Below are 25,887 nucleotides of genomic sequence, written 5' to 3'. Positions count from 1 at the left end.
CCGAACCCGCGGTCCTTCAGTATATCGGCGAGTATGCGGGTGCTCCCGATGAAGTTGAGAGATCTGCAGTTCCACGTACCGAGCTTCCAATCGCAAGTCCCTTTTCGTCGCTGTGGTCGTCGCCATTGGTATCGGTTCGCATTCTTCTCTTGTTGATTTTCCGGTGCTAGTCTTTTTTACGGCTGGCTCGCAGGGCCTGACACCAACCCACTAACCCAGGGAGCTGGGCTTACCTTCCCGGAAGCTACGGGTTCTGCATTGGCATTTCCTCCAACTACAGTGCTAAATAGCTAGGCTCGAGCATTTGTATATTCTCCGATAGTCAAGCAGCTTTATCTGCTTTGAAATCGTTTACATGCACATCAAAGATAGTATGGGAATGTGTTCTCTTACTTCAACAATTATGTATCAATAATACAGTCAATATTTACTGGGTACCAGGGCATTGTGGTATCGATGGCAATGAAAAGGCTGATGAATTAGCCAGGATCGGATCAAACCAACCATTTCTAGGGCCAGAGCCATTTTGCGTAGTCTCAAAATGTTCTGTCAATATGGAACTCAGGAACTGGGAACAAAAGATGGTGATTACGAACTGGGGGAATGCTGTTGCATGTTGGCAATCCAAAAAATTCATAATGCCTAATATATCGAATACACAAAAGCTTTTACTCTTGTCAAAAAATGAACTGTGTTCGTACACAGGGCTAATTACAGGACATTGCCCTGTTAGATATCATCTGAAATTAATGGGCAAAGCTGAAAACAATATTTGTCGCTTTTGTAAGGAGGATAGTGAAACCTCCGAGCATTTATTATGCAGTTGTCCAGCTCTTTTCAACAGAAGAGCGATTTTCTTTGATAAGGGACTTTTACAGCCCTTTGAAGTATGGATTTTAAATCCAAGTAAGGTAGTGCGTTTCATACGGCACATTATACCTAGCTGGGATGATACCTAGGTCTTGCGTTGATGATTTCTGACATATAGAAATTAATCACCTCGACAAGGTACAATTAGTAAAATGGGTTGTGTATCACAAAAGATCAAATATGGTCGCAGTGATAATATACCCGACAAAAAAAAAAAATTCTGAATGAATCCGTGAATGAATTCCTAGAGTAATTATCCAGATGAAGTTCTTGAAAGAATCTACCAAGAAATTCCAAGAAAAAAATCTCTCAAGAAACTCCAGCCGAAAAACCTCTAAGAACTTCAAGATAAATCCATGAGTCCTCAAGGAGTTCTTGTGAAAATTTATGAAGTTCCTGGAGAAATCTTTAAGCAAATTTCGAAACAAATCCTTGAAAGAGTTCCTGGAGGAATCCCCGAAGAAGTTTATGAAGAATTCTCTCAGGGAATTACAAGAACATTCCACATAAAATTCAAAGAGAAATCCTTGGAGGGCTTCTATAGAAATCCGTGTAGTTCCTGGAGAAACTCTTTGAGGAGCTCCTGGAGAAATTCATAAACAAGTTCCTGCAGAAATCTTTTCAGCAATTTCAAGAAAAAATACTCAAAGATTTGTAGGCAAATCCCTGAAAAAAAAATCTTGAAGAACTCAAGAAGAAATTCATAAAAAAATTCTTGGAGAAATTACAGAAGAAATTGCTGGTGGAAGAAGTCACTGTATGAAGGAGTTTATCAAAAAATTCCCCAAGAAATTTCGAGTGAAAACCCACAAAGAAGTCTAGGAGGAATTTCTAATCAAATTTCTGCTGGATACCCTTAAGAGTTCCTTGGAAGAGTCCCTGCAGAATATCTGAAGGAGTTCCTGGAGGAATTTCTGCAGAAGTTTGTTAACCCTTAACCCTTCAGGACACGCGCTGTTGTAAAAAGTACAACACTCCCAAAAAACCCTCGCTCGTCATATACAGCGCGAGCGCGGTGCAGTTGCGGTTGATTGGTGGTGCGCGTCCTGAAAGGTCAACGAATACCTGAAGAAACTCAGGTGAAATTCTTGAATAAATTCCTGGAGGCATTCCTGGAGAATTCTCTCAAAAAGATCCAGGAGAATTCCTTCAAGGAACTTCAAGGTTCCTCAAAAACCCCTGGTGAAATTCCTAGAGGAATCGTTAAAGAAATTCTTAGAGGAATCCATGAAAGAACTTCTGAAGGAATCTCTGAAGAAAGTTGTGAAGGAATCCCTAAAAAAAAAGTCTTATATGAATTCATTAAGAAATTTCTGGTGGAGTTTCTGAAGGAACTTCTACAGGAATCCTTGAATTATCGCCAGGAGTAATTTCTAACAGCAGTTCTAGAGGAATGTTTAAAAGAACTCCTGAATAAATTCCTGGAGAAATCACTGAAGAATTGTCTAATAATAGGCAGATTTTTTTCTGGAGAAGCACCTCTCTGCGGACAAGCGTTGCAGCCAATCAATTTGCTGACGCTTTCAATAAGGATCTTCCATTTTCGTCATAGCTAGCCCCCTAGTTTATCGTGCAATTGGAGGCCCGACTGCGACTGTGTTGCATCCATCCCATCAGTCCAGGCAGGTAGGTAAACGATCCACCAAAAGAAAGCAACAATTGTAAACCACCCACCACCACCTTGAGGAATCCTCCTGCTCATCGTTATCCGCCGCGCGTCGATGGTGGTGGTTGATTGGGTTGTTGGGTGGCGAGCTGAGTGGTTGAGTGACAATCCATCACTCTTACACTCGCAGTTTCGTTGCCGGTAAGCACAGTTCCATCTGCATCGCAGTCACCATTCGGGAATGGTCGCGTTCGGAAGTGTTTTTCCTCGGTCGGTTCCGGTTCTTGTTCGATTCGTGATTTCTTATATGGATATTCTGCGTGTAGTTGCACTCGACAAAATGCATTATCACACATCCGTTATTCAAAAATCTGATTCATATGCAGTTCAATTCGATTATTGATTCGAAGATTATGCTGAAGTGAACCAACTCTCACTGGATTCTCGGCGACGTCCCTGGTGAAGAACAACCGTATTTTTCCTCGTCGACTTCATCAGCTCTGTAACGACCGGTGTGCGCTGTTGTTTTTTTTTCTTTATTTTTGAAAGAAACCAATCAAAAGCATTTGCCAGCAGGCGGGTTTCCCTACGTAGTCGGCGCGGCAGTTCGAGCAGTAAGCAACAGCGTGGGAGTTGGAGAGCGGCGCGTCGCGTCGTAACTAACAAAGGAGAAAAAGTAGGAAAATTATGTCGGAAAAAGTGCGTTTCCAAGGAGCTCCCCGGACGCAGTAGGAGACGAACGTTGAAGGACTCCGTTGAAGGCTCCGCTTACAACGGATTTAATGGGGTTTTTAGGTGAACCGTAATTGAAACATTAGATGATGCAGTGGTGTGGTGATTTTCTTTCGAAAAAAAAAAGTGCAGTTTGTTCGTACACGCTAAAACCGCTCAGCACTAAAGCGTGTGAGACCTATTCATAAGTGCATAATTTGCAGACCACAGCAAAAATGTGTTGGGTAAAAATACTAGGTTTCGCCAACCTGATGAACAGGTGGACCGATACTTTTAACGGCTAGTGTTTTTTTTTTTCGAACTTCAATTTGAACCATTCAAGGTAGCAGTTCGTACAAAATATTTTTATTTTTTTATCAAGATACAGAAAAAAGTCAAATCAGAGTATTATTTATAAACATATTGTAGCACTCCACTATGAAGGTGGTCAAATTACAGGTATATTCTGATTTTGTCATTCCGCTTTTGTCTACATGGGGTGATACACAAATTATGTCACGCAAAAATCGACCTTTTTCAACCCCCCCTCCCCCTATGTCACACTTCTTGTATGGGATCTCATTATTTTTTGTATGGTTCGTCACGCTCTGCAAAAACAACCCTCCCCCCTAAAAGCGTGACATAATATGTGTACGGCCCCCATTCAAAGTTTTTATCATGTTTTTCCTCGAATACTAGTTATTTATAGTTGAACATTAATTTTGAGGAAATGCATCAATGAATGAATTAGAATAGAATAAACTACACATGATGGCATGATAGTGTCAACGTAAGTCGTAGTCCTGATTCCTGTGATTACTTCATTTATAAAAGCAAGAATTTTATCCAAGCCATGATCGCTGAATCAGAGCTGAAAAATATCAGACCTCTTAGTTGATTGTTTGCCCACCTTTACTATTACTGGAGGCCGATCAATAACAAGTTAAAATATAACTTTTTTCACAATAAAAAGAGACGAACCAGTCTAGGGCTGAAAGTCTCTTTAATAAAGACAAATCAATCAATCGCAATAAAAAATCACTTTACAGTCTTCGATAAACTTTTTTCTGCGATTCATAAAATTTAACCAAAAATGCACTCAACTGAAATTTTGCATACTAAATTAAATTCAAATTGGAACCATATCACAGTCGGATCAAAAGCGCAGTAATTTTAGACACAAATGGGGATTGAAAAACTATGTTCGATGTTGATGCGATTGAATTTCAATTTTACCATGCAACCCCCACCCTACTGTATATTTACACATCAGGATTTTGGAAAGATGTGATTTGATGAGCCTGCTTCAGTTTTGTCAAGATTTTTTTCTCCTACACATATTCATCGCTTGTATTGATTATTTTTACTGTCTTTTTACCACTTTCTGTGAGATATTTGGAACCGGTTCCAAGACAGTACCTATTGTCTCAAATATGGTCTGATACTAGTTTCGTACTAAATGTTCAACATGATTATTTTCCTGCTTACTGTTCATCAAGTTATCAAAGTGATGAATCGCATGCATGGGTTTGGTTTATTTTTACATATGACCAATTCTAGCGGGGCAACCGGAACTGGTTTTGGAACATTACCCAAATAACATTTTTTAGTCAAATAGACTAGAAGAGGTTCTTAGAATCATCATAAAACCAAAATAAAAGGTACCGTAAACCGGGGTCAAATTGATCTCCGGGTCGAAATTGATCAGACGTTTTTCCGTTAGATAAAATATATTTTCAATAGTTTTCTCACATGTATCGTTTAGTATAGGATTCCTATATCACGATTCTTGGGAGAAAATTATGTAAAGTATGCTTGATCCAAGGCTTGATCTAACTGAAAAACGCCTGATCAATTTCGACCCGGAGATCAATTTGACCCCGGTTTACGGTATAAGGTTTTGTGACGGTTCTAAAGACCTCTTTAAGATTAATTGGCTTCTTCAGCGGTGTTGAGATAATTCGATATTCTAAATCAGCATGTCAAACTGAGCCAAAATCCAAATTTTCATGAATTTTGGAGCCCGGGAACCTATTTAAAAATCAATTTCAAGTTTGTATGGGAGCGATTTGCCGAATCATCGCTCGTCGCAGTTTGTACTGAGCGGAGCTGTCAAACAGTTGCCCAGCTGTCAAAAAGTGATTTCAAAAAAATCTCTTTGAAATTGATTTAAGGTACCAAAATAAAGTTCTAAAAATCTGAAAAAAATCATAGTGGCTCAGAAAAAGGTACTCCTTCGTATAAAATTGAAAAATCGATACATTTTTCAAAATTTAAAAACACAATTGGCCATCAAAATGTTACTTGGGTACCGATAGTCTCTCATGTGATCAAAGGCTGTGTTCTTGCAAACCGTGCATCAGGTTATCAAAAAAAGCCGCGATTTATTGTGTAGCATGCATGGGTTTGGCTCCCATCTACATATGACCACTTCCGGTGGGACACCCAGACAGTGTTGAAAATTTCATTTCGTCATATTTAAATTCAACCACCTACAACTCATTTTAAAAGCTGAACCTGAAAATATGGTATATGAAAAATTTGTGTGGCTAAACCAGTTCTGCAAGAAAGTCACAGAAAAACCGCTATTTTTCAAATATTTAAGATAAATGTCACGGACTACCTTTGAAAAATGCCAATTGATATTCACCGTGAATATCATTGGCATTTTTTGGTAGTCCGTGACATTTACCTTAAATATTCGAATAATAGCGGTTTTCCCTTGACTTTCTTGCAGAATTGGTCAACCTGCACAAGTTTTTTATATAGCATATTCTCAGGTTCAGCTTCTAAAATGAGCTGTAGGTATTTCAATTTAGATATGACGAAATGACTTTTTCAGCACTGCACCCAGAATCGGTTTCGGAATACTACTGGTTTTCCCAAACATGGTCTGAATCCATTTTAATGCTAACCGTTATCCAGGTCATCTAAAGAGCCGCGATGTGTTGCATGCATGAGTTTGGTTCACTTTTATATTGGGCCACTTTTGGCGGGACATCCGGAACCGGTTCCGGTAGTCTCTGCTGTGATCTAAGGCTATTTTCCTGCTAACCGTTTATCAGGATATCGAAAAAGCCGCTATTTGATGTGTAGCATGCATGGGTTTGGTTCCCATCTCAATTTGACCACTTCCGACGGGACACACGGAACTGGTTCCGGAATACTACTGGTTTTTCTAAACATGGTCTGAATCCATTTTATTGCTAACCGTTTATCAGGTTATCTAAAGAGCCGCGATTTCATGTGTTGCATGCATGGGTTTGGTTCACTTTTATATTTGGCCACTTACGGCGGGACATGCGGAGCCGATTCCGCAACATCTCCGGTTCAGATATGGCCTGAGACTATTTTCCTGCTTACCGTTCATCAGGGTATAGAAAAAGCCGCGATCTGATTTGCCGCATGCATGATTTGGAGCATTTTCATATCTGGCGCCTTCTTGGGGTACCGGTCCGGAACACCAAAATGGCCATAACTCCGGAACGGCTGAACCGATCCGAACCATTTTTAATAGGAAACAATGGGACCAGATTCCGCGACGAATGAACCGGTTAAGGTTTACTGCAAAAAAGTGATGTGAGTTTTTTTGTACACACACATACTCACACGTACACACATACACACATACACCCACAGACATCAACTCAATTCGTCGAGCTGAGTTGATTGGTATATGAGACTCGACCCTCCGGGCCTTCTATCAAAAAGTCATTTTTGGAGTGAACATATAGCCTTTCCAGTAAACTTACGAGAAAAGGCAAAAACGTATGCGAACCTGTAGCGTGTTTTTTTTTGTTCAGTGTGTACCTAATTTAACATTTTTTGCACGCATACTTTTACTCCTTTTTTGTATCTTAGAAATATTATCCAATTCTTTTTTCAAATGTAAAACAAGTACCTAGCTAACCACGATGAATCAATAACAGATGGGGGCTTAGGGACAAAACGTCGAAAGACAAAACGTCGAATGCCAAAACGTCGAATGCCAAAAGGTCGAATGCCAAAACGTCGAAAGGGACAAAACGTCGAAAGGACAAAACGTCGAAAACGTCGAAAACGAGTAATCCAAGCAAATAGTGAGTTCTTTATTCTTTCAAAGGATACTCATTCTTTCACTTGTACCAGCCAACTAGTTTACAGGGGTGCCTTCCTGTGACTCCCTGAAACAACACCTTAGGGTTGGCATGTGTCTTGACCAGTTCTTCGCGGGTAGGGAATGTTAGCACTGTCTTTATCCATTCAGAACCATTGCTAACTTTTCCGGTGTCTCTTCTACTGGCACCCAGTGTTGTATTTGAACTGAACGCGAGCCAAAAATGAACTGAGCTTGGATGTGCCATCAAATCCTATGTCCGTCATGACCTGACCATGGTCCTGCTCTATTTAATACTTTGTGACGCATTTGCATACATGCGTTGTATGCACCACAATGAAGTGGGACATTGTGGCATCGGGCATTAAGATTCTGCACCAAAATCTGGATTTTCCGCAATCCACGGTGATCGAACCGGTTCCCCCTCTCGGTAGAGAGTGGGCTCAGTGAATCGAATCAGCCCAAGATTGGGGTAGCGCACCCAGTTTTCGCCCACCCACTGGATCTTTTTTTTTTATTTTAAACACATTAAATCTGTTTTTGAAAGATCAATTTCAATGACAATCAATAGTTTTACATTATTCCTCATCGAAAACCTAAAATTGTAGCATTATATTCTGAAATTGATTCGTAAATCGTATGTTTAAACAAACCATGCTTGACCAAGCTCTCAGCATATGTTGAATCACTAGAAAGGCCGTAAATGAAAATATGCATAAATGTATGTAATCAAAGTGTTTCTCAATATTTTTTCGCTTATAACGTTGAATATCAATTAAATTATGTTTTAAAAGCTTTTTAAGCGGAAATATTGCGATTTACTTCGCGAAATTCCATTTAAATCAGATGGCGAAAACTGGTACTCGAATTAAGACGCTGATCCATAATTCGCCCTGGGCGAATCTTCATATATTGTACTTCTCATATCCGCTGAGCCAGTTTTCGACCCTCTTGGGCGAATATTATCGAAAAGCTGTTATTTTTTTATAAAAGCAGTGAGAATGCCTAAAATTGCTTACAGAGCCCATACAGTCGAAGCGTTAAATAAAAGCATTGGTATTCAACAAGACCATGCTGAGGGTAACGGGTTCGATTCCTGGTCAGTGCAAGAACTTTTCGGAATGGAGATTTCCTTGACATCCTTTAGCAAAGAATATCTTTGTATCTGCCACTCGATTCAGAAATGCAAAATGATCATTGTCAGACAAAAGCTCTCAGTTAGAGCTTGTGGAAGAGCATTATACAAGCTTATAAACAGGCTTCGTAAATCATCCAGAAATATTGATACATATCAAACATCTTGAAGTTTATTCTGCAGATTCATGCTGTTATAAAATTAATGCAACGAAGAATTAATTTCTCTTGGGGGCTATAACAGCCTTTTTTAATGCAACCTAAGCAACATCTGTAGGTAGAAAACGTATGTATAGATAATTCATGTTGGTTCCGAGTCAGAATAGGTTGTTATTCTGAAGTTTTATACCTATATGTCGGTGTTGTGTATGTATAACCATACTTCTAGACACAGGACAAGGAGTTTGACCGAATGCCATATAGCGGAAAGTCATCTGGCCAAAAGGGTCGTTTAGCCGGATGCCGTTTGAACGAGTTATGATTTTGGATAACATTCTAGTTAGCAATAATGACACATCCCACGCACTTAAACACCGCGGTTTTTCAACTTCATCAAACGATATTTCCAGGCTCTTGCTATCGATTTTGATTCTTTCTGCACCAAAATGAACATTATTCTTCTAGTAGTACGAATACTTCGAAAGATTCGAAAATCTTAAAAAACAGTTTCGAGAAAGTAGAAAATTTATTGCCGTTCAGCCAAAATTTGTATTTTTTTGTGCGATGGTGTTCCGCTACGCCGTATTTCTTGATTTCTTCCGAAGTAAAAAGATCCAATTCCCAAAGCATAAATTGAATCTTCTAGTCAAATCTGATTGCTTGATGCGCTTTTTAGCATGTTTTTAACATCATAACATTTTTATAAGCAAAAGTTTGATTCGCAAAAGGTAACGGGTGGAATGTGTTCAATATGATTATCAAAAATATTTTCTTCTTTGAATCATACGCTATTCTTTTTAGTTTTGTCATTTGAGGGATTAGTAGGCGTTGAAATGGTAAATATTTATGTCAGTTTTTTCCGTCTTTTCTGTTCTTTCGAATTTTACTGATAGTGAAAAAAGTGACATGATCACTCAAGCTCATCATTTCTTTATCGGCCAAACGGCATTCGGCCAAATGGCTATCGGCGAAATGACTTTTTCGATTAAATGACGTTCGGATAAATGGCATTCGGCCAAAAAGTATGAAACCGGGCCACTGTGTGGTGTAAGAGGCAAGACATGGAGAATACAACAACTTAAGGTGTCATAATGCATCACTGAGCTTTCATAGAAAACATCGACTTTTTGCTTTTCAATGATTATTTGCCTCGCGTTTTTGAAGTGATAATAAATTGACAATTCTACAGCAAGGCCACTGAAAAAGTATCAACGCAATCACTGCGAGTGAGCATATAGGATGATACGTTTTCATACAAATATTCGCTTTCGTGACTGAGAATTATCACTTTGAAAATTCGAGCATCATATCCAACATGGCTGCCGATGCTGATGACGCCGTAAAAAGCCTTAAAATTCAGCTCACTACTTCTGATCTAGTATTCCATTGATTGTGTCCTATTTTTTTAAAAAAAAAAGTAGCTTCATCGATTCAATGGAAGAAAAATTTCTGTAGCAAATAAGGTCAAATCTGATTGAAAAAATGGAAAATTGACGAAAATATGAGAATTTCTGTCATGTGGGTACCCTGCCGACTATTTATGGTATATTTTTTAACAGGCAACACAATAGATAAATGATTTTGACGTCATACATTAATATTTTAGTTCTCCTGCATAGAAATGTTATTATCTTGAGCATCAAAACATATAAAGTATGCTTAAACAATAAATTTTCAAAGTGGGCGAAAACTGATTCCAATGGTGGGCGAAAATAGGATCGAGGGGGTCGAAATTAGGGACCTTGAGGTCGTTTTTAATTAAACCATTTAATCAAGATTACACGACATTATTTCTAATTTTTTGGTTCGTAATATAAAGAATACATGCGTTTTTACATATTATCGGAAAAATGTGTGATAGACTTGTCCTAGAAGTATGATTTTCAAGCTGTGGAAGATATCACGCATAAACTGGGCGATTTCTGGGTGCGCTACCCTGCTAGAATTGGTGAAAAATGGCAGAAACATGACCATTTCAGTTTACCAGGTACCAGGGTACCATGTTGGCATTCTGTGCGTTCCAAATTTTGAACTGAAAAATGTTCAAATATGTTTGATCGCAGTTTGCCGTATTAGAACTTCAACGCAAATTGAACGCGTTCATATGCAACACAGCGAGTGGCACACTGTCAGTGGCACCTACCTGGCCTATAGCTATCGTCGGCCGGATCTCTGGCACTTTTAGGGTGGTGATGGGGATTATCGGGCGATTGGTTTACGGCACGACTTGTCGATACTTTTCATTCCAACGTAAGGGGTGAAAGGGAATGCCTTTCTCATTCAGAATCAAATTTGTGCCTCAAATAGCTGTCCTTCGCTGCAATTCGTCCGATATTCACAGGATATGGTACTAATACAACAATGCTAAGTATCCTCATATTAATCTTCACTCAGCTGGTGGTTTCAGCTCTGGTCTGAAACATCATAGAGTGCAAAATGAGTCACTGACCTTCAGCGCTCGGGCAGTGTCCCGAGATAACGAGACAATGTTCGTGGATCCCAGTTAATCAGTTTATCATCCTGGCATCTTGGTGGATCGACTGTATCGCCACCCCTCTCAGGATACCAACAGGATCGATTTAAATTCACACAAAATCTAAAAAAAATCCACACTGAACTGCGCACTTACACACTTTTCGACGTTTTGTCCTTTCGACGTTTTGTCTCTTCGACGTTTTGGCATTCGACGTTATGGCATTCGACGTTTTGTCTTTCGACGTTTTGTCACCCATTCACAGATGGGATATGCATAAAAACCATCAGTTCCTCAAGGATTTCCATCTGGGTTTTCCTCCAGGAACTTCCTTCTGGCTGAGATTTTAGTCGAGATAACATCTTTCGATTACTCCAATACTGTAATCTTAGATCCTTCAGTTACTGATAGGGATTTAACCTTGTACACTACCCGTCATAAGTATAAACTCACAAAAAGTATTGCAACAATATTTCATCACCCTGACTCACCTCAATATCTCCAAAATCTGAGGACTTACAAAGATGCTGTCTTCAGCAAAGTTATTCAGAAGCCCAAAAGCAACAACTTTCCTGAGGGCGGTCATATTGTAGATGCTCTGATTTTATAGATATCGAGGTGGGTCAGGGTAATGCAATTGTTGCAATACTTTTTGTGATTCTATACTTATGACTGGTAGTGTATGTCTTCTGTGGATCCCTCCAGATTCCTTGATGGATTCATTCTGGGAGTTTCTGCAGGAAATTCTGCAGAGGTTCCTTTAGGGAGTTTAGTCTGTTGAGAATTAGTTTCTTTAGGAAACAGAAGTTTGGTATAGGATCCAAGTGTCATTAGGGTGTATTATTTTAACCTGTTGACATAAATAAATGAATAAATTCATGAAGGGTGCCCGGAAGAACTCTCATCAATTCTGAAGGTTTCCCATTAGGAAGTCTCGGAAATTTTTTTGAAAACTTCTGCAAGATGGAGCTTCTGCGGAATTCCGACAAGGATCTCCTTGAGAATTTTCAGAAGGAGCTTCTGGAGGATTTTAAGAATTAACACCCGGAAGGAACTTCTGAATGATATGCAGAGAAAACTTCTGGAGGATTCCCAAATCCAAGTCATGGAGGATATCCTAAAGAAACTCTTGGAGGAAATGCAGTAAGAAACACTGGAGAAATTCCAAACAGGAAGCAAGGTTGAGTCCAGCAAAATCTCTTAGCAAAGTATTAAAAAACAAAGTTCCAGCAGGAACTCCCACTGCGTACAAATACCAAACAGAACTCCTGCAGGAATTTTACGAAGAATTCGTAGAGAAAGATTTCCTGCAGAAATACGATAACAAACTCTTTAAAGAATCGCAGAAGAAACTCCTAAAGAAAACCTAGAAAAAATGTTGGTGGAATCTCAAAAGGAAGTTCTGAGGGAACTCCTGGAGGAGTATCAGCAAAAATTTCTGGAGCGATTTAAGAAAATAATCTTGGGAGAATTCCCGTAGGAAATTCTGAAGAGTCGGAGGAATTGCGGAAGGAATCCCAGGATGCTATAGGAGGAAGGGGAAGTACAGCCGAACGTTACGGCCCATACAAAAAAAAAATGGGATTTTATACAAAAAAGCATTATGACGGGGGGAGGGGGTGGAGTCTAAAAATGACAATTTTAGCGTTACGTAATAAATGGATGCTGCCTTATGTGAATATGCAAATTGGCATTGCAGTTTTAAGGAATCAAAATAACTATTTTAGATTTCTCCAGATTTTTTTTCAAAGCTTGCTGCAGTGATTCCATCATGGATTCCATTCCATTCTTTCCATTCCATTTCCATTTCCATTCCATTCTTCCATTCATGGAACAATGCCTGCAGGAATTACCCCAAGAATTTCGTCATGAATTAATTCAGGAATTCCTCCTGAAATTCCTTCGGAAATTCGTACAACAATTCCTTCAGGTCTTTTTTTCAGGAATTCTTTCGAAAATTCTTGCAGGGGTTCCTACAGAAATTTATCGAGGAATTTTTCCTCCATGGATTCCTCCACGAATTATTTCACCGATTCCTCCAGAAATTTCATCAGGAATTCCTTCAAGGATTCCTCTAAAGATTCTACCAGACATTCCATCAGGAATTCCTCCGATGATTCCACTAGTAATTAATCCAGAAGTTCCTCTGAAAATTCCTCTAGGAATTTCTCTAGATATTTGTTCAGAAATTTCTACAGAATTCTATTCAGAGATTCCTCCAGGAATTCTTCCGAGATAGTTCTTTGGAAATTCCCCAAGAATTTCTTCCTGAATTCCTCCAAAAATTCCTCTGGGAATTCCTCTAGGGATTTCTCTAGGAGTTTATTCAGAAATTTCCTCTAGAGGTTCCTCCAGAATTCTATTCAAGGATTTCTTTATGAATTATTCCAGGGATAGTACCCCAAGAAATCCTCTAGGGATTTCTCCAAGAATTCCGCCAGAAATTTGTCCAGAATTTCCACCAGACATTCCTCCTGAGGTTCCCCCAGAAATAGTGTTAGGATTTTTGCAGAAATTTCTCTAAGGATTCCTCTCGGATTTTTTCTAGAGGTTTCTTCAGAAATTTCTCCAGGGATTTTTGCAGATTTTTTCTAGGGAATCCTCCAGGAATTCATCCACAAATTTCTGCAGTGAGTCCTCTAGGATTTTTTCCTGGAATTCCTCCACGGATTCATCCAGGAATTTCTCTAGAAATTTATCCAGGAAATACTCCAGGCATTCGTCCAGGAATTTCTCCAGGGATTTCTCCAAGAAATTTTCAAATTTTTCCTTTAGATATTTCTTTGGGGATTTCTCCAAGAATTCATCTAGTGGTTTCTCCAGGAATTTTCAGGGATTCCGCCAGAAATTTGTCCAGAAGTTCTTCCAGGATTTCCTCCAGCGCTTCCTTCTAGAAATTACTTCAGGGAATTTTCCAAGAATTCCTCTATGAGTTCCCACAAGAATTCGTCCAAAAATTCCTCCAAGGATTCCTCCAGACATTTGTCTAGGAATCCCTCCAGGGGTTCTTCAAGCGATTACTTCAGCAGTTTATCCAAGGATTGCTCCCATACTTGCTCTAAGGATTTCTTTTCTATACCAGAGCCTCCTGCAGGTATATTTACAATAAATCCTCCAGGGATTTACTACAAGGTTTACTCCAGGCATACCTGCAGGAATTCCCCTAGGAATTTCTCCAGGAATTTCTTCAGGGATTGTTCCAGGAGTTCTTTTAGAGATTGCTCCAGGAATTCTTGTAGTGATTCCTTCAGAAATTCCTCTCTGGATCTTTAAAAAAAATATCAAAAATTTGAGATTTCACCCAAGACTTTTTTTAGTATTACCTGAAGATTTTTTGGATTAAATTTCTCCAGAGATTTATATTGGAATACTTTAAGAGGACTTTAGAGGGATACAAAAATTCATCCAGGAATTACAATCGCTAACTGAAACGTAAACACGTTGCACTCATCGATCGTCTACTGTATACCATTTTGAACATTGATCTTGTAAAGTGTGACAAGTTGAGAATAGTATCCAATAACTATCAATTCAGTAACAAATTTTGAAAATGACGTATAATCAATGGTGTAGCATTGATTATACGTCGTTTCCAAAATTTGTTACTGAATTATTATTATTATGCCAAATAAATGTGTATTATAGATCTATGTTTGTCATTAAGGCCGTTACAAATATTTATTTCACTTTTTGTCCCACCACTCTGTGGCTGGTCGAGGGGGGGGGGGGGATAAAAATATTAAAGCATTTATTCTGAAAAATATTAAAAGCTCATCGGATTCGTTAAAGAATTTCCAGCAAGACCTGATCTTTTGATAAATATTTTTCATCTGCCCCCTCAAAATGCGAAATCCAGTCAAAAATTTTTGAAGGGGGGGAGAGACAAAAACTCAAAAATAAATTTGTATCAGCCTAAGATAATAGTTTACAGATTTTTTTCTATGGTCGGCGTCAAAGTGGAATAGACGATTTTTTGGACTGGTAAAGATAAGCAAAGGAATTCGATAACTCTGAACTTTTCGACGATATTTTGATGCATAGCAGAATTTTGATTATTTGAAAATAACGCGTTTGATGTGATTTCCCAAGTGCTTGCAGCACGTCTTAAAATCATTGAAGAACATATGGTCCAGTCTGATTAAACGACTGAAAAATTTCGGGTGGGGGGGGGGGGGGGGGGGGGGTGTGGTTGGGTGAGGAGTGTGAGGTTGGTCTAGCCCCTCACGCCTGCTACCGACTCCGACAAAAAATGACATATGAAGTTTCGCCACTTCGAAGCAAACTGTAGTTGTGTCGTTTCACATGTAAATTTATGAGACAACGAACTGATTAACACGATACGTGTCAAAATTGTTTCAAAAACTACTAGATACAAAATACTACATTTTGTCTGGCAAACATTGTATCTTTGCAAATTACGTCAGTTTATTCTATTGTGTTCCTATAACAATTATTTTTTTTAGTGTGACGTTACATATATCGACCATTTCTCTAAAAGACATATAGCCGAGGCGGTAAACGCACGGGTATTCAGCATGACCATGCTGAGGGTGACGGGTTCGATTCCCGGTCGGTCCAGGATCTTTTCGTAAAGGAAATTTCCTTGACTTCCTTGGGCATAGAGTATCTTCGTGCCTGCCACACGATATACGCATGCAAAATGGTCATTGGCAGAGGAAGCTCTCAGTTAAAAACTGTGGAAGTGCTCATTGAACACTAAGCTGAGAAGCAGGCTTTGTCCCAATGAGGACGTTACGCCAAGAAGAGAGAAGAGAGAGAGAGACATTTGAAAGTTCTTCAGCTGCAGGGTATTTTTTAATTACCATTTCTTTCTGCTTTGGAGTGATAAAAATATTGGTTTGATCTCTTGATTGAGGTACAGGTAATCTTCGATATAACGTACCCTCGATATAACGTACAACATTGATTTTTTTTTATTTTCCCAGGAATAACGCTCAGATAAGCTACGAAAACACTCAAATCAATGTTTTCTTGCAGTTTTAGACTTATTACCTAGAATTGGTGCAAATTGGGAAAAAAAATTATTGTACGTTATATCGAAGCACAAAAAAACGATTTTTTTTTTCATGAAAACTCATGTTTTTCATTATTGGTTTTGTGAATTTTACCGAAATCATTATTGGGGGTTAATTTTACATCGAATTCATCATCACTAGCATAAAAAAATATTATTTTTTTCTCTGCTTCGATATAACACAAAGAGAAAACTTTTTTTTTTACGCTATATCGAAGAGTACCTGCAACCCTATTAGGTCTATGGTACCTGTACCTGTGCACGCCACTGATCACACTACACTTCAACACGCATAGAGAATAGCATCCGAGAGAGCGTGTGGAATAGTAAATTGATCAAATAAGGTCTAGTGCATCGAGTTCGAGTGCATCTAATACTTGTATGCACTTAGAGTGCGGTGCCTCGCGGGGTAGCGACTACGATTAGAATGCGCCACACTTTTGTGTAGCAGGGGATGGTGGGTGGCAGAGGGTGGCTCACGACAACGTCGAAGGGGTTGTTTTGCTGTGGCGGGCGGCCTAGTGCGGTGTGCACATTGCATACACATTACACATAGGTAGTTTGCAAAATGCAGTTTTGCGGGTGTGCGAGACATTGAATTCTAGTCGCAGCGTAGAGATAACTACTTACCAGCTGGAAAAAGGGCCGACAACAGCAGCAGCGTGAGTGAGTGTGTTGTACCTGTACGGAAGATGTGCGTCGGGGGAATAAGTGTAAAACAGTGACCGTCAAAATGTGAATTGCGCCACAAATGGCGCTCCGGTTCTTGGGTGACTAGATTGCAAGCTTTCGCGTACCGGGCTCTCGGTTGGTGTTGACAACTTTTTTTCCTGCCTGCTGAACGTGATACTAATCTATCGTTGCTCGGCCGACTCGGCGAACTGACGGTGACGGATGTGATCGTAGTAGGCATAACGACATTTCCACGTGCGTTTGTGTGAGTGCCGCCCCAGGTCGAGAGAACCATAATGGCGGAAAATATTGTGTAATTTTCAGTTATGGTGTCATTTCCCGGTTTGAAAAGTCGGTGAAATTTCGTTTGTTTTCGGTCAAAACACGTGCAAAAGAGAATCTAAGGTGGCATTTTTGTGAAAATCGATGCAGTTGTGTACCTTTGAAATTGAAGAAGCATCGAAATCTAGTGCTTTTGATTTTGGAGAATAGATCCTGTTGGTGAGCTGGCACTACGCAAAGGAGCTTATGCGTATAGCTGTTCTACAAGGAAGATTTGATCCAATTGCTCCGAAAATAGTTTAGTTATTCCGTTATAAGCATGTGCTTTAATTTTTACTACAGTTATTTTATTTTCAATTGATTTCAATCAGTGCGGTGAATATATGTAGCTTGAATTACACAGAAGAAATACAATATAAATATTTTGCTAATCATTTTCAACAACGAATTTTAAATAACAAGTGATAATAATCATTTTATAGATTGAAACACATCCAACGTATTGTGAATCGAAAAGTTACTGGAAAACCAATAAAGTGCTGTAACTAAAAAAATCCTTCATGCGAGGGTAACAGGTGTATTTTCTCAACCGAAGTGCCGTGGAAAGCGGAAAACGCAAGAGAATATCCAACAACAAGTGAATTGTTCCTGTAGCGCGCAGAAAAGAAGAAAGTCTGGTGACGCAACTCTGGCTTCCTGCTCAAACAAAACCCGGAGATGGCGATGCAGTGTGCTTGGTGAAACTTGTGCTTACGGTACATACCTCTCTACCTCCCAACCAGGGCCGGGGGTGATTCGACGAGCAACAGATGCCGACGACAACGAAGTCAACGACGACGACAGAACCGACTGCAAACAACTCGGTTTGTTATAATGTAAGTGTTGGTTCAAAAATGTTCATGACGGTGCACATTATTCAACAATATAATAAACATTCAAATGGTTTTGATGAAGTTGTGTAATGTAGAACGAGAAGGATTGGAGAAGTGTTGGGGTCAATGGGCACCGGGGTGTTTGTTATTATTGGAATACATCTAGCGATAATGAAGTCCACGCCATACTTGCCGGCATATTATCAAATTTGGCCTAAACTTTTAGGGTGTCCGGCCATTTGGCCGAATGCCGTTTGGCCGAATGTCGTTTGGCCGAACGCCATTTGGCCGAATGCCATCTAGCCGAATGGTCATTTGGCCGAATGCCGTTTGGCCGAATCATAATCGATGGAATTTTTCGACATTCTTACTACAAATATGATCATAAGAAGTATTTCCTTCTTTGAATCATAGGCTTTTCTTTCTAGTTTTGATATTCAGGGATTAGTTGGCATTGAAACTGCCAATATTTTATCAAACATTATCCCTTCTTTGAATCATAGGCTGTTCTTTCGAGTTATACTGATGCGGAGAACAGTGGAATGATCACTTAAGTTCATCATTCGTTTTTCGGCCAAACGGCATTCGGCCAAATGGCATTCGGCCAAATGACCATTTCGGCCAAATGGCGTTCGGCCAAACGGCATTCGGCCAAATGGCGTTCGGCCAAATGACCCGGAACCAACTTTTAGGTCCAAACAATTTTTCGCAGGCTTTTTCCAATTAAATAAAAAGAAAATCGGGTTAAGTACGGTTCCTTTGAATTCCACTAAGAATTTGCATCCTTTGACAGATACGTATTTCGACCTCAACTGTAAGGTCGTCTTCAGTGTCTTGTACTTGACTCGACTCAAGTACAAGACACTGAAGACGACCTTACAGTTGAGGTCGAAACACGTATCTGTCAAAGGATGCAAATTCTTAGTGGAATTCAAAGGAACCGTACTTAACCCGATTTTCTTTTTATTTACATATATTCCCCTAACAAGCCCAGGTTAATCATCATCTTTTTTCAATTGCTCATTTACATTTCATTTATTTATTTAGTATAAGATCAACATCTTGGTTGGGAAACGAATAGGATGATTTTGCTTCGGAATGTTGGCTTTGCAGTCTTCTAGGATATTCGAAAACACTAGTTTATGATTTTCCCGACGTTTCGGCCCGTATGGGACCTTTTTCAAAGGTTCAATAGGTCAAGGTTTCCTAGTCAACATGTCTTTGCTAAACTCAACAATGTCATGCTAAGGTTTTGGTATAGATTGAGTCCGTTCGGTTTATAAACCATCGTGATGCGGACAATCTCCTATTTATCAGGTGGTCCAAAATTCGGTCCATTGCTTGGGAGTTGCCCCTTGCTGTACTGACGCAGTCATTTTTCCCGCTGCCTTGGTCTTCGCTGGATGGCATCGCCCCTTACTCCAAACAGGTACTTATCGAAGTACTGCTTCCACCTTTCGATCACCCCATGTCCTTTAAGAGGCTCCCGTCCTTACCCCTACATCAGTGCTGTCATGGTAAAATCTTATCTGGTTACTCCATATCCTTCTAGAGAAATCCTACCATGGTATTCTTGAATTATGTAGTTCCTTTTATGAGTTCAGCAAGAATTCTGCCAAGGATTCCTCTGAGAGGGTGAATGCATTCCTTCTCAAGTACGTCTTTAGAATATGTTTCATGGCTACCTCTAGGGACATCACCGGAAATTCCTTTGGGATTATTTCTGGATTATTTTTTTTTATTAGAAAAACAGGATTTTCTGGAATGATTTCAGCAGAACTCCTCCAAAGATTCTTATAACTATCCCTTTAGAATGCATTCCTCTGTCACGAGTGCACTTCGATGTGAAGTGTCATTAATTATATAAAGAAATGCATTCCTGTACTCGTTAGTCTATAGAGATTCCTTCAGGAATTCCTCCTTTAATTCATTGAAAAAACTAGTCCACGGGTCGCTACAGAAATTCTGAGATTCTTTAGAAAATTACTTCAATGATGGCTGCAAATATTCGTATATGAAAACCTTAATGTTTATTTTAATGTTTTTGAAAGTATTCCTCTGGGAATAAGGTACACCGAGGCAAGTTGAAACGGGTGGGGTGACGCGAAGTTTTGAAATAGATTATAATACAATTTGAACATTTTTCTTTCGCATAAAGATTGTTTAAATCAAAAACTTTGTGTTATGGTATTGAAGCTGTTCGCCATCATTGGATAACATCATGTTAACCCGCTGTATCATCTTGCTTCGGCGTACCTTACCATCAGACCTCTCGTAGTTTTCCTTTGGAATTTCTTCGGAAATACTTATAGTATTTTTAAGCAATTACTCCACGGGTTTCTCTAAACATTCCTCCAAAGGTTTCTTCAAAAGATACAATTCCAGGAAATTTTATTTTTAACGTAGAATCAGGAATTCTTTCGAATGTTCTTCTAAATTTTTTCTTTAGAAATTCAATTATTTTTCCACTAACTTTTTTAGAAATTATTGTTGAAATTTCTACAGAGGTTCTTTCATGTATTACTCGATATATTCAGTTCAGAAATTCCTTTAAAAAATCTCAAGAGATTCTTCTTGAAGTTCCTGCAGAGATTTCACTTGAAGTTCCTCCAGAAGTTTCTCATGATTTTTTTTTATAAAAAAAATTGAGAAGTACCTTAAGGAATTTCTTCAGGTGTTCTCCCAGGCATTTATATTTACTTTAATGTAGACGGAAAACACGTCGCCGTTAGCAGCACATCAAAAGTGCCTCTTTGAATATGCGTTTTCACGCAGCTTTGATCTGCAAATTTGTAATTTATTAGTTTTCATATTGTAGTTTATATAAATTTAAGTTCGTACACTTTCAATATTTCTGCATGATTTATTTTCCCCAGCAATAAATGTTACACTTTATTCAGGTTTGCATGATCTAGAATTATGAAAGTTTATGTAAATTTAGATTGGATAAGTACACTTTGAGTCGCTGTCTTAGTACCTGCCAAATAGAATTGAGAAATTGATCACGCTTAAGAAATACTAAATAAACGATCTTTTCCCGTTTTTTCTTCTACACCATAATTTGTGCCATCTGTTGATCCGTGTTAGCTGTAACAGTATATTGTTTCCACACACAGTACAGCCAGTGTCCCTAGCGGCAACAGATATTGCTTAAGGATTTTTTGTCCGGGAATCCCGCCAGAAAAAAATCAAAAATTTCTTCTAGGAATCTTAAAAGGTAAGTTCAGGAGTTTTTTTTTCAGAAATTCTTCCAGACAACGTTCAGTAATTTCTCTGAACATTCTTTAAGGAAATCTTTCGAGATTTCTTTCAGTATTTTCAGTGAAAATTTCTGAAAAATCCCTGGATTATTATAGCTTTAAATATAGGAAACAATTTCTTCTTAAGGAATCCCAGGGGATATTTCTGAAAAACCCGCATTAGAAATTTCTAAAAAGAACTATTGTAGGAAAGTTTACAGGAATTCCTGAAGAAATTTCTCTAGAAATTATTAGAAGAACCCTTGAAAGAATTTCCGAAAAAATCTCTGTTAGATTTTTATTGAAATTTGAATAGGACTTTTGAAGGAAGTCCCAGCTGAAATTCCTGAAGAATTCGCTACAATTCCGCAATCATCTCTGGAGATGAATATTTTTCAAGAAACATCACAAGGAATCCGAGCAGATATTTCTGAAAGAATCCCTGAAGGATTTTCTCAGTAGAATCCATGTAAAAATTTCAAAAGTATCCTTGTATCAATCTCTAGAGGAATAAATGAAGGAGTCCCAGGAATTTCCGAAAAACTTCCTGTAGACAAATTTGGAGAAACTCCTCGAGAGACTTTTAGGTAAAATTTTATCAAGGAGTTTTTATAAAAATTACTTTAGACATCCTTCGTTTGAATTTATGGAGGATTTTTTGAAAGTATTCTTGGAGCATTCAATAAACATATTTCAAGAGGAATTCCTGGAGACACGTAAGTTTCTGTTAAGATCCCTTAAAAAAAAACTCTTGAAATATTTCTAAAGAAATTTCTGTAGGAAATATGTCTTAATAAATTCTCTAAAGAATTGTTGGAGAATTACTTGAAGTCATTCTTAAAGGAAATATTGAAGAAATTTCTGGGAAAAAAACATGGAGGGATATCTGAAAAAAAAACCTGTGAAATATTTATATGAACTCTTGTAGGAATCTCTAGAAGACTTCCTGCTTGAATCACCAAAAGTAATAATGTTGAAATTCTCGCCTGATTTTCTGGATGAATCTCTGAAGACATTCAGAGATTTTCAATGAAACCCAGAGAGCAATTCCAGAACAAACAACTGGGGGACTTTTGTATTCCTCTTTGAATTTCTGAAGAAATCACTGGAAACATTTATGAAAAAAAAAACTTCAGAATCAATCCCTGTAGAAAAATCAGAAGGAATTCCAAATAAAATTTTCCGAAGGATTTTTCAAACTAATCCCTAGGAGCCCATGAAAATTTACCAAAAAGAATACTTTGGAAAAATGTGAGAATATCCGAGGAAAGCTCTGGAGAAATTTCCAAAAGAATCCTTCAAAGATGTTCGGAAGAAACCGGTGGAGGAGTTTTTTTTAAACAATCTTGTTCAATTTTATGGATTAAGTGAAGTTATTTCTGAAGGAGTTCATGGAAAAAAATCATAAATGAATCCTTGAACAAACTCATGGAAAAATCTCATGAAGAATTTCAAAAAGGATTCTCAGAGAATTCTTATCCCTGGAAAAAAATCTGAAGGCAACTTTGGAAGAATTACGGCAGAGTTTCTAAAGAATTCATAAGAGAAATTCCTAGAGAAATTCTGAACTTTTGATTTTTTGCAGAAATTGCTGAAAAATATTCTGGATGAATCAATGGATGATTTCTTTAGAAACGTCTTGAACGGATTTCTTAGGAATTCTTTAGTAAGTTTGTGGAAAGCCCTCTGAAAAAAAAAATTCTTGAAGATTTTTTGAAGCAAAAAGAACTTTCACAAAGAAACAGTGGAGACTCCCTGAAAAGAATTCCTGGAGGATTTCCATAAAAACAAAAGGAATTCCTGAAGCAATTTCGGAAGGAATCCAAGTAAGGTTTTTTAAAAGAGTTCTTTAAACAATTTCTGGAATCATCTTTTGGAGATTCCCTGGAAGAATTCTCTGATAAATCTTTCAGAGGTAATTGCTGGCAGAAACTCTTGATATACCTGAATCAATCCCTGTTAGAAACAAAAGGAATTACTGGATAAATTTCCGAAAAAACATTCGTGTGGATAGATTATTCAAAAAGTCCGTAGCGGAATCCCTGTGGTAATCCTTGAATGAATTGCTGAAGAAAACCCAAGCTTGAGAAAGAATCAATGAAGTATTTTAATTTTTTGGGGAGAAAATAGAAAACTTCAATATGAGGATGCAAAACAAAAATCGTAAATAGGAGGAGAATTGGCCAATACGTATGCATCCCTATTTTTGCAAAAGTTGGAAACAATGCAATATTGTAAAACGATCGTTTAGGCTAAAAAACTATCATGCCAAATTTTGGAATTTGTATTTTAAGGCTAAGTGGCCCCCCACAGGGCCTTAAGTTCTTAAAAACTTTTCATATCATATGCTGATTTATCGACCGTATTCTAATTATAACTTGATGATTTTGTGGCTATATCGGTCTCTTTCTACTCATAAGTATAAGGGAGTAGAGATCAGTAGTGATCTCTACTCCCTTATACTTATGAATAGAAAGAGACCGATATAGCCACAAAATCATCAAGTTCTTAAAAACTGTATGGGGTCCTAGATGGGGTCACATAAAACATGGCCAAGAGTGTGCTCAGAGTTGCGATATCTCTTTACGTTTTTGAGTTATCGGGCAAAATATGGGATCAGGGATCTATACCACCATTTTCAAAATGTTAATTTTTAGGTAGTTTTTCGTCAATAACTCAGAAACGAAATGAGACATCACAATTCTGAGTACATTTTGGTCCTTTAAGCTTTTAAGATCCTAAAATCATCGATTTTAGTAAAGACCGGTCCAGAAAGTATGGACGCAGTAAGAAAATATTGGCATTTCAAAACTATTGATGACTAGTTCTTTTTGAAAGCTACATCCTGTTGGTCAACCTATTTTCTCAACATTTGTATAGCGGTTTTTGCGATTCCAACAGTTTGTTTACATGAACTTTCAGCGGAACATCATCGAAAAAATGTGCACAAACGATGAACAGAGTTTGAAAGGTCACTTAGGAAATGAACAAAATATGGTTGGAGTAAGTGAGAAAATCGTGCAAGCAGTAATCAGCAACCACGGTGGGGATAACACGTTTAAGCATAGGCAGCAATTGGGTAAACAATAAAGATTCCGCTAACCCTCGTTTGGATAAACAAATAATGAAGGTATTTGAGCACATGAAAAAACCTTCTAACTTACACAAAGCGGAGTATGACCAAAACAGTTATCATTTCGAATTCCAATGCTCATCGTGGCAAAGTACGTTTGAATTGTCGATCCTATAGTAAGCAGAAACAGCCAAAACGAAGCCCGAAACAAGAACCATTAATTAGGCCCAGACAAGTGAAGACTAGGTGCGTCCATACTTTCTGGGGCAGTCTTTAGGATACGGTAAAAAAAAAATTGTGTCCCCAAACAATTTTTAAGAACTTGGGGCCCCTGGGGGATCACTTAGCCTTGAGATACGAACTTCAAATTTTGGCATGATGGTTTTTTAGCCAAAAATGATCGTTTTGTAATATTGAACTTTTATCACGTCCAACTTTTGCAAAAATAGGGACGGTCTATTATGTATGCCAAAAACAATATGATACAAGAATTATTACTCCGCTTTTGTGAGAGTAATATTTTTTTTTGCACGGGTCTGGTTTTTGCTATAACCAGTGAAGAGAATTGTCAGACAAAAGAGGCACAAAACAAGCAACAAAGAAGGCGCAACCATTACTCTTCATCCCTACTGGTAACAGACAATGACATGATCTCGAAAATTTTTGTTGCAGATAAAATGGAAGCTGAATTTGTTGCATACTTTTCAACTCGTGAATAATGGCTAGTTTCCACCTGGTACGTATCGTGCAAAAAGATAGGACAAGTAATGATCAAGTAATGATTCCGCTTCAAAATTACTTGAGCTGTTCCCAGATGGCAAGTAAGGAAAAAAGTGTAACACTCGTAACGCCTCCCGTGCGAATCAAATGGAGCTGTCACTTTTCCTTGCGGAAAAATAGTCCGCGCTATTATTCCGTAAGGAAAAGTAACGTTTCTCCCCATACTGGATCAGTTGTCAAAATTACTTGCGGAAAAAGGTGGAATTTTACTTGAGCGCTCTACTTGGCAACAAGAAACTAAGCTTAATCAATTATTACTAGCGCAAAGTCGAAACTGTTTGATGATAGATCTTTAGCAAAGTTGCTGTGCTTACCGACTCGAAGTTAACGTTTAAGAATCGCAATGCAAGGCTTAAAAATCTCTAAACTCATGGTGTACAATGTTTATCCTATTATTTTCAAGTTGGGACAAACTTATGCCGCATTGGGTGGATTGTCGCAACAAATACAGGTTGCGACATTGTCATTACACAGCGTAACAAAAAATAACTTTTTGTCTGTCTCAAGAGCAAACTTATGTGTCTCCGAAGGATTTTGAGCCGCTGAATCCGAATCCGGGCTCAGATTTGCTCTAACACGTCACAATTTTGAGCTGTACCTCAATTTATAGGGCAAAATATGCTATATCTTAATATCCATTAAGCAAGGAAATATTTTTTTTAAGCAATCAAAAGGTTAATTGGTCGATTAACATCTAAATTAACGACTTTTGCAAAATATTTCGTTTTACCAAATCGAATTTGATAGTTTAAAGCGATTTATGTTAGGTACGATATTTCCCATACAAGTAACCCTCCAAAAGTTGCATGCAAGTTTTCATACTAACATAAAATGCTTAAATCTATCAAATTTGATTAGGTAAAACGAAATATTTTGCATGAGTCG

The 25,887-nt window shown here is 38.2% G+C and overlaps 2 protein-coding genes across 3 annotated transcripts in view; one reads left to right on the top strand and one right to left on the bottom strand.

Moving 5' to 3' along the window:
* LOC109400984 (uncharacterized) overlaps window positions 1-17,051 on the bottom strand; it is an 87,246-nt gene extending 70,195 nt beyond the window's left edge. Inside the window, exon 1 of the mRNA XM_062854553.1 lies at window positions 16,715-17,051. Within this exon, the coding sequence (XP_062710537.1) occupies window positions 16,715-17,051 (337 nt within the window). The remainder of the gene's footprint in view (window positions 1-16,714) is intronic.
* The window catches only part of LOC109432284 (circadian locomoter output cycles protein kaput), a 49,238-nt gene continuing 40,095 nt past the window's right edge, over window positions 16,745-25,887 (top strand). Inside the window, exons 1-2 of one of the 2 annotated variants that reach the window (XM_062854547.1) lie at window positions 16,745-17,257; window positions 17,521-17,913. The gene's annotated coding sequence lies outside the window, so the exon portion shown is untranslated. Of the gene's footprint in view, window positions 17,414-17,520; window positions 17,914-25,887 lie in introns of both variants that reach the window. The other variant, XM_062854546.1, reaches the window with a different exon arrangement.

This window comes from Aedes albopictus, chromosome 2 (genome assembly GCF_035046485.1).
Source record: "Aedes albopictus strain Foshan chromosome 2, AalbF5, whole genome shotgun sequence".
Classification (NCBI taxonomy): domain Eukaryota; kingdom Metazoa; phylum Arthropoda; class Insecta; order Diptera; family Culicidae; genus Aedes; species Aedes albopictus.
The sequence above is the reverse complement of the archived record's forward strand: the minus strand, read 5'-3'. Positions and strand labels throughout refer to the sequence as shown.